The sequence below is a fragment of the Schistocerca piceifrons genome, chromosome 2 (assembly GCF_021461385.2).
Source record: "Schistocerca piceifrons isolate TAMUIC-IGC-003096 chromosome 2, iqSchPice1.1, whole genome shotgun sequence".
NCBI lineage: Eukaryota > Metazoa > Arthropoda > Insecta > Orthoptera > Acrididae > Schistocerca > Schistocerca piceifrons.
In genome coordinates, this window is record NC_060139.1 from 596,284,560 (window position 1) to 596,301,305 (window position 16,746).

General features: G+C 37.7%; 1 protein-coding gene across 1 annotated transcript in view; it reads left to right on the forward strand.

Annotated features, from left to right (window-relative positions):
• Positions 1-2,071: 2,071 nt before the first annotated feature.
• LOC124775639 (esterase FE4-like) overlaps positions 2,072-16,746 on the forward strand; it is a 54,405-nt gene continuing 39,730 nt past the window's right edge. The window contains exons 1-5 of the mRNA XM_047250467.1: positions 2,072-2,098; positions 2,338-2,472; positions 6,386-6,539; positions 11,628-11,813; positions 15,114-15,313. Coding sequence (XP_047106423.1) covers positions 2,072-2,098; positions 2,338-2,472; positions 6,386-6,539; positions 11,628-11,813; positions 15,114-15,313 — 702 coding nt within the window. The remainder of the gene's footprint in view (positions 2,099-2,337; positions 2,473-6,385; positions 6,540-11,627; positions 11,814-15,113; positions 15,314-16,746) is intronic.

A 16,746-nucleotide genomic window follows, 5' to 3' on the forward strand; every position in this document is an offset into this window, starting at 1 on the left:
AAAAGCAGTAAGTGGGGCAACTTCAGAGAACTTTTCAAAATGTTAAATTCTAACTGTTCCTTGTGAATTTATATTCCAGACCATAGTGTACATCAAGAAAATTATAGAAAATTGTAGCACAAATAGCAGTTTTCATAACTATAGCACAGGAACAAGTCACTATCTTCACCTAGACAGAAAGAATAAACATAAGACTCAAAATAGCTTCTTGTATGAATGTGTAAAACTGTATAATAAACTGCTGCAGAAAATAAAAAAAAGCAGATAACATGTACCGCTTTAGGAAAAATCTTAAATTGTTTCTGCAGGAACACTGCTTTTACACTATAAGTGAATTACTTAGTACAAAATGATTGTAAATAGCTTTTGTGTCACAATATTTTGATATGGAGCAAAAATGATTGTAAATAACTTATATGTCACAATGTTTAACTACACTCCTGGAAATGGAAAAAAGAACACATTGACACCGGTGTGTCAGACCCACCATACTTGCTCCGGACACTGTGAGAGGGCTGTACAAGCAATGATCACACGCACGGTACAGCGGACGCACCAGGAACCGCGGTGTTGGCCGTCAAATGGCGCTAGCTGCGCAGCATTTGTGCACCGCCGCCGTCAGTGTCAGCCAGTTTGCCGTGGCATACGGAGCTCCATTGCAGTCTTTAACACTGGTAGCATGCCGCGACAGCATGGACGTGAACCGTATGTGCAGTTGACGGACTTTGAGCGAGGGCGTATAGTGGGCATGCGGGAAGCCGGGTGGACGTACCGCCGAATTGCTCAACACGTGGGGCGTGAGGTCTCCACAGTACATCGATGTTGTCGCCAGTGGTCGGCGGAAGGTGCACGTGCCCGTCGACCTGGGACCGGACCGCAGCGACGCAAGGATGCACGCCAAGACCGTAGGATCCTACGCAGTGCCGTAGGGGACCGCACCGCCACTTCCCAGCAAATTAGGGACACTGTTGCTCCTGGGGTATCGGCGAGGACCATTCTCAACCGTCTCCATGAAGCTGGCCTACGGTCCCACACACCGTTAGGCCGTCTTCCGCTCATGCCCCAACATCGTGCAGCCCGCCTCCAGTGGTGTCGCGACAGGCGTGAATGGAGGGACGAATGGAGACGTGTCGTCTTCAGCGATGAGGGTCGCTTCTGCCTTGGTGCCAACGATGGTCATATGCGTGTTTGGCGCCGTGCAGGTGAGCGCGACAATCAGGACTGCATACGACCGAGGCACACAGGGCCAACACCTGGCATCATGGTGTGGGGAGCAATCTCATACACTGGCCGTACACCACTGGTGATCGTCGAGGGGACACTGAATAGTGCACGGTACATCCAAACCGTCATCGAACCCATCGTTCTACCATTCCTAGACTGGCAAGGGAACTTGCTGTTCCAACAGGACAATGCACGTCCGCATGTATCCCGTGCCACCCAACGTGCTCTAGAAGGTGTAAGTCAACTACCCTGGCCAGCAAGATCTCCGGATCTGTCCCCCATGGAGCATGTTTGGGACTGGATGAAGCGTCGTCTCACGTGGTCTGCACGTCCAGCACGAACGCTGGTCCAACTGAGGCGCCAGGTGGAAATGGCATGGCAAGCCATTCCACAGGACTATATCCAGCATCTCTACGATCGTCTCCATGGGAGAATAGCAGCCTGCATTGCTGCGAAAGGTGGATATACACTGTACTAGTGCCGACATTGTGCATGCTCTGTTGCCTGTGTCTATGTGCCTGTGGTTCTGTCAGTGTGATCATGTGATGTATCTGACCCCAGGAATGTGTCAATAAAGTTTCCCCTTCCTGGGACAATGAATTCACGGTGTTCTTATTTCAATTTCCAGGAGTGTACATGTGACAACAAACTATATAAATATATGAATGTACGCAACTGACAACATCCATACATTTTAAAATGTCCATGGATGGCAAAATAAATATATAAATGGTACACAAAAGGTACTGATTGTGGGGATTGCCACTTCCATAATTTCTTTTTGTGCTTGGACAGGAACATATTTCCACTGGTATACATTATGAGCAAGTCAATACAAGGACGGAAAATGAATCTTCCAAATAATATCTTGAAGGTGCATTACACAGAGTGCTTGTATTCATAACTTATAATAAATTATATTGTGGTTTTACTTTAATTTTAAAGCCTATGTAGGTATTACTTTAAATTAATTTGAACTGATAAAGTTTGAATTCAGAATTCTTTATTCTGAGTAATCTCAACTGAAGTTCAAAATGAATGTGTATAGGAGAGTTTTTAAATATTGAAAGTGAGTAAATGAACCTATAAACAAAAGTTCACTGTTATTTGCAGCCACCAGTACCCCTATCTCCTTGGAATGAAACAAGAGACGCTTTAACGTATGCAGATAAATGTGTACAGAGACGTGGATCCGGAGTAATAGAAGGAAATGAAGACTGTCTCTACCTCAATATTTTTAGCCCAGAGGTATTTCTACATTTATTGTTGTTCCTTTAGTTTTGATTTATATTTCAGCGACAAAGTGGCAACACAGCATGATTGAAATGTTCCATCTTATTAATGCCAAATGATGAACTCAGTAAGGAATTAAAAAAAAAAAAAAAGTAACATGTGCCATAATACACCCAATTCATTTACCCACTTTTCTCATTGTTATTGGTACCCCTAGCTCATTACATTTGTAAACTTTCTTTGCTTGAGCAGTTGCTGTAATTTGTGTTGTTGTGTTTCTTGATTGAAGAACCAATTACCAATTAATTTTTTTGGGGATTTCATTTATGAAACTACAAGTTCTAAGTGTGTGCTAGAATTTCATCTGATGAAATGTAGAACTTAAGAGAACGTTTTCTTCATTTTCTTTATTAACTAATGTTTGATTACGTTTTTTGATATTTTCGTGTGTTTGCATTTTCTCTTTTTTTATATAATGTTCTTTTCTCAGTGAACTTGAGTTTAACATTCATGATCATGGGAAATGGTGGGTGGAATATACCACACAGATATGTTGAGCAGCAAGTCAATATTTAAAATTATGTGGAACATATTACCTCAGATTTTCGCTTTTTTTCATTCTTTACTTTGTATATGTGTGCATTCTGACACAGAACAGTTCAGAAGCTGAGCTACAAAGCACAGTATCTTGCATATGGATCTGTCCAGTAGTTGGTACTTTATTTATAGGGTATCTGGCTATTTTCCCTGTGCTTGAGTATGATCATTTTTCTTAGGTAGGTCAAAAAGCTTATAATCTATTTATCAGCACAAGTAAAATAAGATATTCACTACAATGTATGGTAGTAAGGTGTTTTATGAGTACATCATGTTTAAACTTTGGTGTGGGGCTGGAGGTGAGTTCTTTGTATAGGACCAAAACTTTGGTAGATATGTTGAGATGTCACTGCAAGGGCTTTCACGGTGTAATAATTCTTGTTTCTCTCCTTGTGTTTGCTGCTGGACATTCAATATGACTGGATATTTCAGCAATTCACCTGTCCACTATCTTTCAGAGAGGTACTGCTGCTGCTGCTGAGTCCTGATAAAAAATGATGGCAAAGCTGGAAACCATTTGACCTCTGTAGGCCTCCATACTGTACATATTGCATGTACTGCCTATCACATGTTCTGTCCCCAAATTGACCTTGTAGTACTCCCTGCCAATGACATATGCCAATGATGAATTATACATCAAACTTTCCTCTAAAAAATAGGCTAGCTACGACAAAGAATGTTGCGGTTTGATGTAAGATGTTATAGAGTTTCACAACCTGCTAGGAAGAAAACACTCATCTCTGTTAAGCAGTCTGCCAAATTAGGGCATTACTCAGCTCTTTCAGGAATGATTTGGGACTTAGGAAGCCTGACAGATACAACATTCCTTGTCAGTGAGGGAAGGCTGACATCAATCAGTTGCCAGCTCAGATGGTACAGCACTTGCCCGCGAAAGGCAAAGGTCCCGAGTTCGAGTCTTGGTCTGGCACACAGTTTCATATCAGTCAGTTGATTTGCACAGATTAGGAACATCACTGTTATATGAGGCTACAACAGCCTGAAAAATAAATGGTAATGGAACATTGTTTAAATAAGGGACACATGGTAAAATTTAGTTGGAATTGCTGATACATACAGTTTTTTGCGACAGTGTTTGTAAGGAGGCACTTGAAGTCCAGTCGGCAGACAATTTGGTTAATAGAGACAAAGATTTTCCTCTTAGCAAGACATGGAACCTGTGAGTTGGATTCCATCTCTGCTCGTTAAATGAATTATGAAGAAGTTGAAGACTGCACACTGTAAATGTCCCAAATTGGTGTTTGGAGCAGCACCAGCAAAGTTATGGACCAATGGAATTTTTGAAAATGCAAATTTCATATCACAATCTGATAACAACTATGTGCTCTGTGTGTAGTGAAAATTCTTGGACTTCTTCTTCAAATGACTGCAGGTTCAATCTGTATGATAAGAGAAAAAGATGCCAGAAATTAGTAACAAAGTTATGCCACATAATTGTCATGTCAAAGTGTTGCATCTCTCCCACAAAAAAGTGGAAAAGCTGATTTAGTAGCACAATAATTGTTGGCATAAATATATGAAATGGTATTGTATAAATGTATTGGAACACATTTTGAATGAAAATTAGTCTAATATGTTGGAGATTATTCCAATCTACACATTTTGATGCTTACATGATAAAATCAGGACAGTAAAAGACAAAAGCTAACAGCCAGGCAGCTCCTAGCAGCCCTTGGAAAAGAAGAAGAAGAAGAAAAAAGAAACTGAGGGCTGTCCTCTCGTTTATTTATACAGATAGTATAAATATTGCCATATGGACACTTTGGTCCTCAACTGACATATCAGTTATATCTTCCCTTGCACAAGTACACAAAAAATTTTATACATGCACACACACACACACACACACACACACACACACACACACACACACACACACAAAATTATACTATCTCACACCAAAAGAAAACATTCTTTGGTGTAACCAACTGGAGTGGCTGACAGTAGTGTTTGAGTATGACACATCATTGGTGCTGGTGTTTTACTATGGATAGCTCCACAAGCCTAGTCTTGGGAGAAACCCCTGTAATGGATAATACATGCACCATGCATGGTATGAAGGCCTATATAGGATGACAGTTTCCAACCTTGGCATCAATTTTCAGCAAGACTAACCAGTGGGAGTAGCAGTAGCAGTAGCTTCTCTACCAAAGATGGTGGGCAGGTGGGTCACTGAAATAGTGAGTCATGTTGATTTTAGGGCCTGGCAGCAAACTCGAAGAAGCTAGCAACAGTGTTTTGGGTTTGTTTAGATTCTGTTAGAGTACAACACCAGTTGGAACCAGGTAACAGTTATTTGCATACATACACCCAGAATGAACTAAAAAAAGTATTTCAAAGATTGAGACCTTAATATCATCACCAAAATGATTAAAGCGCTTACAAAATTTACACTAGTCCACTGAAACATGTAGACAATGTAAACAGAAATGTGTAAATGCGTTATACTAATTTTCACTATTACATGTCAGATGCAAAACATTTACCAACTCACAACTGTTGAGTGATAATTAATAATCCAATTTATTTACACAGACAATACCATTATAATTTTCAAACCAATAGATTCATCTTCAGATGTTAGTTCATATTTTTATTAAATTCTATGCGGTTTGCATTACTTGTCGGTTTTTTTTCCATCTTGTGGTGAAAGTCCCTCAAGGTGATGGTTCCGTACAGCAAAAAAACAATATGAGAAATGGCCTAGCTATTTAATTGTAACTGTACCTGATACAGAATGAAAACAATGTAAATAAATCTCCAAGAATTGTTCAAGATTTAGGTTACTTATGTTAGAATGCCATAAGTAACTAAATCTGAAACAACTCTACCTTAGTGATTCGTTTACATTGTTTTCATTTTTTATCAGGTACAGTTACAGTTAAATAGGTTGTTGTTAAATGGGCTTCTGCTGTAGGGCCCAAAAGACACTTCTGCCAGAAAGGGAAAAACCAGCTAACAAATAATGTAAACCTCAATCAATGTGATATAAATTTGGACAGCCAACTGGAGATGAACCTGTTGGTTCAGGACCAGCAATGGTACTAGTTGTGTACATAAATAGCATTATTAAGAGTGTTTGGTTGCTGTTTTCTTCTTTTCAAGAATCAATGTGTGCTTTGTACACACCCACAATCTCAAAATGTCCATTTTTGAGAAAATAATGTTAGTGATTACTCACAAAGCATGGTATATTTTTTAGCCTACTATTTTATTGATGAATCAGTATCTTTCAACATGAAGTAGTATGAAATCAGATATATTACTTAAATGTTCACAACATCCAAATATTTCCCTTTCAATTGTGTTGCAGTTGCCGTCAAATACAAGCAACCCCAATAGACCAGTGTTGGTGCTAATACATGGTGGCTGCTTTGTAACAGGGTATGCCCAATCAAATTCACAAGATTATTATGTTGACAATGGAATTTTGGTTGTTACCATACAATACCGACTTGGAGCCTTAGGTAAGTATGGAAGTCATTTCATACATTGCGCAGATCATGATTTTAAAAGCCTAAACTGTGAAACTTCATTTTGAAAATAATTTTCTTTTTATATAAAAACAAGTTAAAGTTTTCAGGAAAACATAAAGAAAACAAAGGGAAAAAGAAGTGATAGGATAATTGGCTATAAATATTTATAGATCATGTGTGCTTATATCAGAACCGATAAATTTTAGGAACAAGTTCATATCCAACACAACAAATTTTTGCTTATTGTAAATTAACAATTATTTGAACACATCGGAATGGTAATGGCAGTGAAGAAATTTTCTAGGAGATTCAAATTTTGCACAACCAGAGCTTTAGAGGCATCAGGAAAAATAATGAAATATCTGTGGCCAAATTTTCATAACCCAATTTAGTAGCACGCTGAATAAGACAAACCTGTAAATGCAGCTGATCGCTAATAATAGAAGCATATTCTACCAAGATTTCCCACAAGATGACATTTCTTATTCTACAGTACATAATATGTTGTTACTTAACCTATCTAGATTTGCTAAGTATTGCGTAAATATTTATTGTGAACAACAAATTATGAACTCCCAGATTGTTATCGCCATCATCAAATGCGTAAGAATAGGCACAGATGAAATATGATCAGTCTGTGTTTTCTGTATTATTTGAAAGTGCCTCTTGAAGATACATTGAGTTTCCTTGCCAACCACTTCTCTCCAGAAATTGACACATTATGTATAGTGGTAAATATTATGAAATGACCACTAGAATGGCCATGGGTCCAAATTTGTCACTTTCTGTGTCAGATTTTTTCATGGAGAATTTTGAAGAATGCGCCATAAATATGGATACTTGCCAATTTCACAAAGGGAAGCACTGGGTATGACAGAACCTTTTGCCGTAATGGCTGATGCTTTGGTAATACAAGATTCAAACTTGTGTCCAAGGCTATTAACAAGAATAGAAAAAGTCCTCACATTAAAAAAAAGTTTGTTGGATGTTGATGCCATTATAGCTGTTCTGCAGCAGAGCAGGAGCATTCAGTACTTGAGAATCTTCAGTGAGATATTTAAGAGTTCTATTGCCAGTGTTGTTCAAGGGAGCAATAGCAGCAACAAATGCTATTGGGATACTAATTATTTTGTTCATATGTTTTAAAACCCCTTTGTCAATGAGACCTTCATTTCCTTTTTTAAAATTATGTGCATTTGATAAATGACTGCAGTTATCTTTCTATATAATCACAAAAGCTTGTTTCCTTTCCATGAGTGATCTACATTTGCACATCAAAAGCAAAATGTTCTTTTGTACTCAGAGTACGTCTTCCCATATTCTTGCATTTTCTCTAGAACTTATATTATTTTGAGACTGTAAGTTTGGCAACAGCTCACTATGAGATTTGTTCTCACATTGTCTGTTTTCTTGTTATAGTTCATCAAATTTATAATTTTGTGGGGAGTTCACCCTCTGAGCGACAGCTTATTGTGTAAAAACTCAGTGCAAAATTGTCTTTGTCAGACATTCTTTCAGTTTAGTGATATCTTTGAAGTGCTGGATGAGGTGTCAGTTTATTCTTAGCTGTTTGTGTGAATGTCTTGAACATGTGCTGCACAATTGTATTAATAAACATTGTTAGTACCTGCAACCAAGATGAATGCCATTCCTGCTATCTCCCTGCCTGGAATCCATGACTTAATGTAAATATTCCAGTCAACAGAACTTCAATAATATCGTCTTGGGTGTAATTTTTTTTTATTGAGTTTATGAATGATATCATCTTTGTTACATGTGCTAACCTATATCTTTCTTCTTGCATGGATGTTTAAACAGGCAGAACTATAAAATTTTTTATTTAATGCAGATTAAAACTTTAAAAGCACACTGCTTGCATTGAAGGATTTGTATCTTATCTTTCAAGGAAGATGTACAGTGTAATAGTTGGCAGATGCATGATGAAACTTTACAGTTCACAGAGCAACTTGTAAAGCCTAATATGCCTAAAGGCTATAATCTATATTCCCTTCTCTTTATCATTTTTACTAATGAATTACTGAAAAGTACTGCCATAGGAATATCAGTATTATATGTAGATGATTATAGTATTTTAGAGTCTATCATTATCCTCAAGAGGTAGATGGTATATTGACAAAAAATCTAAAAACTCATGCTCTGGCTTAGCACAAACAAGTTATTACTATGTAAATAAAATCTCTTCATCAATTTCTGGTCTTTAACAACAATCACCATCACTGATCACAGTATTGGAACAGGAGAGTCACTATGCTTTTTGGAGTCTGATTATTGAATACGATTATGTGGGACATTGTAATGTAAAAACCAACAAACAAGCTAGACATTACACGTTATGTATGAAATTTAGAGTGTGTGGTACAGAATAGGCTATGTAAATTAATTACGTTCTTGCATACTCAGTCATCTAATATGGCACAAAAGATCATATTTATTATTCAAAAAAATAAAAAGGTTACTCTTCTCTTGTAGTATAAAAATTCCTGCTTCATGTGGTCAATATAATATCTTTACTATTTATATTCTAGCAAAAACATCTTGCAAAGACAACAACTAGAACATATCACTAAAAGCAGTAAGACGATCAGTATGGCACATACCAGTCAAATGACATATCTGTTTTTACTAGTATCAAGATGAAAGGCTTACCAGCATTAGAAATGGGAGAATGCTTATTTACAAAATGTTCTTTTCTTAAATAAAACATGTATTTTAGCATGAAAATAAATATGTGATTTCATAAACATTGCTTGCACTCTGCAGATAACTTTACAACATCTATCCACTTTGCACTTTTATGAATATACTGCACAAAATTTGATGGAATGTTTTGTTTATTATGTCATCTTTAAGTATCCATATCGTGTGTATGTTAGTGTAGCCAGTGGGGTAGTGGCTTGTAGGCCAGTTACCTAGTGGTTTCTCTTCCATCCTATGACTCAGTGTGCTGTTGTATTGTAGTGAGTGTTGCTTTTATTATAGTCACAGTATGTGTGTATAATTAGTCACTGTTTTCTTTTTATCTGTTTAATGTACTCAGTACCTTTTATTGTTTCATTAAATCCTCAATATTGTTAAACTTAAACATATCTGCCATTACAGTTCCTCAAATCTGCTTGTAAACACAATAAAATTTTTATTTTTATTTTTTATTTTTATTTTTTTTTTTACTTCAGTAAATCATAGAGAGTCAATACATCTTATTTTCTGATTGGCTTTTCTCCTTTTTTTTGTGATTGTACTTTTGTCTTAGCTTTTGATTCCTCCCAGTTATTTATTGCTCATTGGGAATGAATTATCAAGTATGAAAAAAAATGCACATTTACTCTCTCTTCTTTGGAATTTTTATAAGAGCTTTGTTTTTCCCAGTTCTGGAGACACAGCTGAAAGTTGAGTTGCATTGACTCACATATTTTTGGAACAGTGAACAAATGTATAATGCACTTGCACTAAAAAATTAGTGACAGTGCCAACTGCACTATGTGATCAGAAGTATCCGGACACCGCCAAAAACATATGTTTTTCATATTAGGTGCATTGTGCTTCATATTGGTGACCTCAGCAGTCATTAGACATCATGAAAGGGCGGAATGGGGCACTACACGGAACTCATGGACTACGAACGTTGTCGGGCGATTGGATGTCACTTGTGTCAAACGTCTGTATGCAAGATTTCCACACTCCTAAACATCCCCTGGCCCACTGTTTCTGATGTAATAGTGAATTGGAAACATGAAGGGACATGTACAGCACAAAAGCGTTCAGGCAAACCTTTTCTGTTGACTGACAGAGACCACCGACAGTTGAAGAGAGTCGTAATGTGTAGTAGGCAGACATCTATCTAGACCATCACACAGGAATTCCCAACTGCATCAGGATCCACTGCAAATACTATGACAGTTAGGCAGGAGGTGAGAAAACTTGGATTTCATGGTCGAGTGGCTGCTCATAAGCCAGACATCACGACGGTAAATGCCAAACATCTCGCTTCTTGTAAGGAGTGTAAACATTGGATGATTGAACAGTGGAAAAATGTTGTGTGGAGTGATGTATCATGCTACACAATGTGGCAGGGTGAGGGTATGTCGAATGCCCGTTGAATGTCATCTGCCAGCATGTGTAGTGCCAACAGTAAAATTCGGAGGTAGTGGTGTTATGGTGTGGTCGTGTTTTTCATGGAGGGGGATTGCACCCCTTGTTGTTTTGTGTGGTGCTATCACAGCACAGGCCTACAATGATGTTTTAAGCACCTTCTTGCTTCCCAATGTTGAAGAACAATTCGGGTATGGTGATTGCATCTTTCAACACAATTGAGCTCCTGTTCATTATGCATGGCCTTTAGCAGAGTAGTTACACGACAATGACATCCCTGTAAGGAAATGGTTTGCACAGGGTAATGACCTGAATCCTATAGAATGCCTTTGGGATGTTTTGGAATGCAAACTTTGTACCAGGCCTGACTGTTTGACATCAATACCTCTCCTCACTCTGTGAAGAATAGGCTTCCATTCCCCAAGAACCTTCCAACACCTGACAGAACATATGCCTGCAAGAGTGGAAGCTGTCATCAAGGCTAATGGTGGGCCAACACCATATTGAATTCCAGCATTACGGATGGAGGGCACACAAACTTGTAAGTCATTTTCAGCCAGGTGTCCGAATACTTCTGATCACATAGTGAATGTGCATGTACTACCTGGCTCACATTGTTTTCATGGACTATTAATTTTTCTTTTCTAAATTTTTTTCTACATTTATCTAAAATGCTCTTTATCATTACAGCAATGTCTAACATGTACTGTTTCAAAAGAAAAATGGAGCTATGTGTTTCCCTATAGTACTTCAGTAACTTACATAATGTCCTTGGCATATAAACTGAATATACTGTATTGAAATATTCACATTCCTTCAGCACATTAAATGAAGTTTTTGACTCAACAAAAAGAATGAGTGACTGTTCTAACCTTTATTCCTTCAGTTTCTAAGATCAGAATAATTCATTACAACACACAAAAATCTGAAACTTTCATATTGTACACCAAAATTTTTTGTTAAATGCAGGATTCATGAGTACTGGTGATTCAGTTCTTCCCGGAAATCTTGGCATGAAAGATCAAGTCCTTGCACTGGAATGGACAAAACAGAATATTGCAGCATTTGGAGGTAATCCAGATGATGTTACAATTGGTGGTCAAAGTGCTGGAGGAGCCTCTGTCCATTACCATGTGCTGTCACCAAAGTCAAAAGGTACCTTCATAATACCATATAATGTGCAACAAGCATTAACAGTTTTGGATTGAGGGAAAGAGAACCCTGGTTAAGAGTTTAAAAATGTACCAATAAATTAAATTTCAACATACAAGTCCAAAAGTTAAAGTGGTAGAAACAACATTAAGCTGTATAAAAACATGAATTTTAAATGTCACCTATAGTCACAGTCAGCCATATGGGGATTGCTAATTCATGTACTCCTTGCAGTAAGGGAATGAATATATTATATAAGTATGAATTCAAATATACCTCTCTGATTATTCTGTGTCACTGTAGTTTAATGTGTAGTAGATACTAAAAAATTAGTTTTTATAGTTACAGTAAACTAAACTGCATGATTTTTATGTAGTTACACAAATCAAGCTATTTCCACATATTGTCATTCTAGTGGCTTCAATGAAAATTCCATTAGCTTCTGTGCACTTGTCTTTTAATTTTTGAACAAAATTAAATTGTTAGATTGATTACTTTAATTAATAGCTTTTCTGTTATAGACACTAAAGAAGCATAAAATTAAACAAGGAAGGCCTAGAAGACCACTGTGTACATTTAATTGGCAATGAAGTCATTACTGATGGTGCATGGATAGGACAGGATGGGAAAGGAAATTCATTATGTCCATTTCTTACTTATTGGAAAAAAGAAGTTCATTATCAAACTGTTACTGTTATGGCTAAAACTGGAATGTACAGCGAATCTTTTCTCGTGCAAGTGTGATAATTATGTTATTCTCCATTACTAATGAAGACCTGCAGCTAAAAAGAAATGCATATAGAGCCAATTGTATAAAGTACTCGATCTTAGAATATCACAGAAAGTGAAATTGGTCAGCCTGAACTCAGAAAACTGTATTGTATAAAGATTGATCTCAGATTATGTCCCTGTGAATTAGAATCATCTTTGACTGATGATATTTCACTGATCAAAGCTGATACCAAATCTAATGAATTTATAGATCCAAAGCAGACAAAATTCTGCATTGCTAGTGCCAAAGCAGAGAGGATATGAACTTGAATACTTTTGTATTGGTGGTGGACATTCATCTGGTGGACAGCTGGTTGTAGTCAACTCATCGTAAAAAGCTGTGCAGTGTATGCAGCAGAACTGCTGTATATGTTCACAGAAAAGCAGTAGCGTTGAATTGTCAATAGGCACAGACGGAACAGAAAGAAAGGAAACTTGCTAGCTTTCAGGGTAAGCCTTTTTTTTTTCAGCTGGAGCTGGAGTAATACCCCCCCCCCACCCCCCCTAAACACACACAGACTTGGGTCCCCAATCACTCTCCGTGGCTTCTACCTCTCTCTCCCTATACATAACCCACCCAACACTGCCCCCACCACAACCAAGTGCACGTGCCAAATGCAGCAGTAGCACTGTCCGTCCAGTGTGACACTGTGTAAGGGCACAAGCATGTGTATGTGTGTGTGTGCATGTGTATGTGTGTGCAGTTTTTTCTTTTTCTTTGTGTATTTTGCTCTAGCTAAGAAAAGAATTACTGCAAAAGCTAGTAAGTTTTCCTTCTTTGTGTGATGCTGATTACAGTTTTAACATGACTGTGCACACTTCCTAGCTCAGATATGATCAACTGACAATGTAATTTATATTACAATTTGATGATAGTGCTTTACTCATGGTTTCATCAACAGACAATAATCACCTTATATTTCACATAACATGATGCTGTGAATAATTTTATGAAACTGATGATGGTCGGATGACTGAAATAGGTTGTATAAGTAAAGTATTTTACCAGCAGCTCAAGTCAGTAATATGACATTATTCAGTTATGTGAAAGCTTATCATAGAGTTGTTCATTTTCAGACACACTCATCATGGCATTTATATTTCATTTGATACACACAACATGAGTCTGCCATGCTGCTATGATGTTACAGCACTTAGATCACTAGAGTTTGTAGCAGTCGTAGACATAAGACAGTCGACATGATGTATCGACATGCACCAATAACAAGTAAGGAGCCAAAGTTCTGCTCAGCTTTGACAACTTACAGACTCTTGCTGCTGCTAAGCTTTGCAATGTAACAGCCATTGTAAGTGATTACAGTCAAAATTTAGCACGAGAGATTTTAAAAAAAAAAAAAAAAAACCGCACTATTTGGTAGGGGGAGGCGGGAGGGGGGGCATGGGGGGGCGGCATGTTGCTTACCACTATACCTAGGTTCCTGCTAGCATCAGCCTCAAGTTACTCGAAGCCTGCAAGGTTTCACCATTCAAGTAATAGCAGTGTGCATAACTACAATACTAGGAGAAAGGACGATCTTCACTATTCAAGATTAAATCTAACTTTGGCACAGAAAGGGGTGAATTATACTGGCACTAAAGTCTTTGGTCACTTACCAAATAGTATCAAAAGTCTGACAGATAACCAACAAGTATTTAAGAAGAAATTAAAAGAATTTCTGAATGACAACTCCTTCTACTCCATAGAGGAATTTTTAGATATAAATTAAGAAAAAAAATTATTAAAAAATAAAAATAAAAAATAAAGAAAAATTAAAAAACACGCAAAAAAATAAAGTTGTTATATTAACTTAAGTATGTTGTTAAATTAACCTAATTATGTCATGTATTGGAAAATTCGACTCGTTCCACATCATTACGAAATATCGTATTCATGATCCATGGAACTAGTATTAATCTAATCTAATCTAATCTAGAATTCTTCCACAAATTATTGACTACTTGTTGTTCCAGTTTTAGGGAATTTTGGAGAGGGAGCTAGCTAAAGAGCATAATCCACCAGTGATATTTGTTGAAGTGATAGTAATATGGTAAAACAGCTGCTGTCATGAGAATCATTACTGGAAGGAATACAGTAGATGAAGCCTGGAAGGAACTGTGAAAGCATAAACTGTAAAATATAGGAGTGACAAAATTTGAAGGATTCAAGCTGAATTTCACAATGGGATTGTTCATATTTAAGTACAGCTAAGCAAAAATGTTATTTTATTTGTTTATTTATGCACTTATTTTACCTGGATTTCAGGTTATCTCGTATATGTAACCAGACTTATGGTGACTGTGTCTACAGTTAACAGTGTAACGTACAAGGTGCATAAACTGTGAATAGTAGTGACAGTTATATCAATTAATAATAATATTATGATAGTGTATATTATTACAGCTGTGTTAACTATTTTTCTTAAAAATAGCACTCTTAGTGACTAAAATCAATGACATACTAGCAGAAATGCATAGCAGCGGTAAAGAAAGTATCCAAGTTTAGTTAATTAATGCTCTATTTTTTGTTGATAGGTCTTTTCAAACGTGCTATAGCACAAAGTGGATCTGCACTTAGCCCATGGGCATTTGATAAAAATGCTACAGATAGAACATACCGTTTTGTTTCATACCTGGGATATGATGCTCAGAACTCTTCAGACCTTATGCAGTTTTTGATGACGGTCAATACATCAGAACTGGTGAAAGCAAGCTTACCTGCTCTGTCTGATGAAGTAAGTACTTTACCCGAAAGTTTGTATGAACAGGATATTGAGACTCTTTTTCCAGGGGCCTAATTATACCATAATTAATCTTTTTGTACAAGTACTGTGTGAAAGTGGTGCAGTATTTATTTAGCTGAGCAGTCCAGGAAAACAGACTTCCTGTATTTTAATTGAAAATGTACTGCAATTTGTCTTTTGCAAACAGTAAATTGGCTTTTACTTAGCTTCCTCATTATAAGTTAATTGCAAGTAGTCAGAAAATGCTTATAATAATTTAAGTAAGAAAGAGTTTAAAAATTTGCAATGGATGTTTAACAATAATTAGAATGCAGTGTATGTGTGCAAGTTTGTTCATTTTGCAATCCTGAGGAAATCTTTGAAGCTAAGTGGTTGTCACAATTGTGAATTGTTGCTGACTGTTAGTTGTCAAGTGAGTTGAGTTATTAAGAAAAAAAATATCAGTGATAATACATAATGCAATACACATCAAAACAGCTACAGTGAAATAAAAAGGAAAGAATTCTATGACATTGTTGCCTGGGAGACTTTAAGTGGAAGGTTCAGCCACCTAATTAGAAAAGATTTTCTTTCTGTGCATAAATTGGCCCCTTTCTACATAGTATGAGACAGATGTGTTCATTCACTGTTCATTTCATACATCATCTTCCATCAAGGAAGGATGTGGAATATGTCACTGCTACTTCTGTAAAATGTACTAACAACAAATAAGGACTAGTGCTAAGCTATATAAACTGATAATTATAGTAATTACTTTGAGATTACTTTGTGGGTTTTTATGGCTATAGTGACGGTCCACGCACCAAAAATTCCAACTTATTATGATAAGGCACTTTATTTATGGTTCGTATATTTACAGGAACACAAGAAAAACAATGCACAATTTCACGACACGTGTATCACTCGTCAAGACGCAGACGGGACTGCCAAAGAAGCTCGAGTCCCCGAAGACCTTTTACTCTGTGCTTCGCCGGTGAAGTTACTGGCAGTTGACTGTCACCACAGAGGGCCCCCCCCCCCCCCCCCCCCCCCCAGGAGTGCAGAGCACTGGGGAATGGACGTGGGTGTCTTCCTGTGTAGTGGCATTGTGGGATGCTCGCTGGTTGATAGCAGCGTGTGCTAAGTGTCCATACTGTCTGTACAGGGTGGACTAGCGCTCGTATAGTCCGCTATCCAGTGAGGGGGGCGGACTGGTCGACCTGCGCGCGTGAACTGGACGGGCACAGGAGATGTTGTTGCAGTACCGGCGGAGAGGGGGATGCGAATCTTGAGCATCCCGTCGGTGCTGAACGTTGCGGTTATGGCAGCCGTATCCACCCCATTTGGGATAGGGACTGTGCACAGGATGGTGATGTGTGATGTGGGTGTGGACCCACGTGAAGTGTCCCCTACGTGGAGGACGAAGATGGATCCCTCGTGGAGCT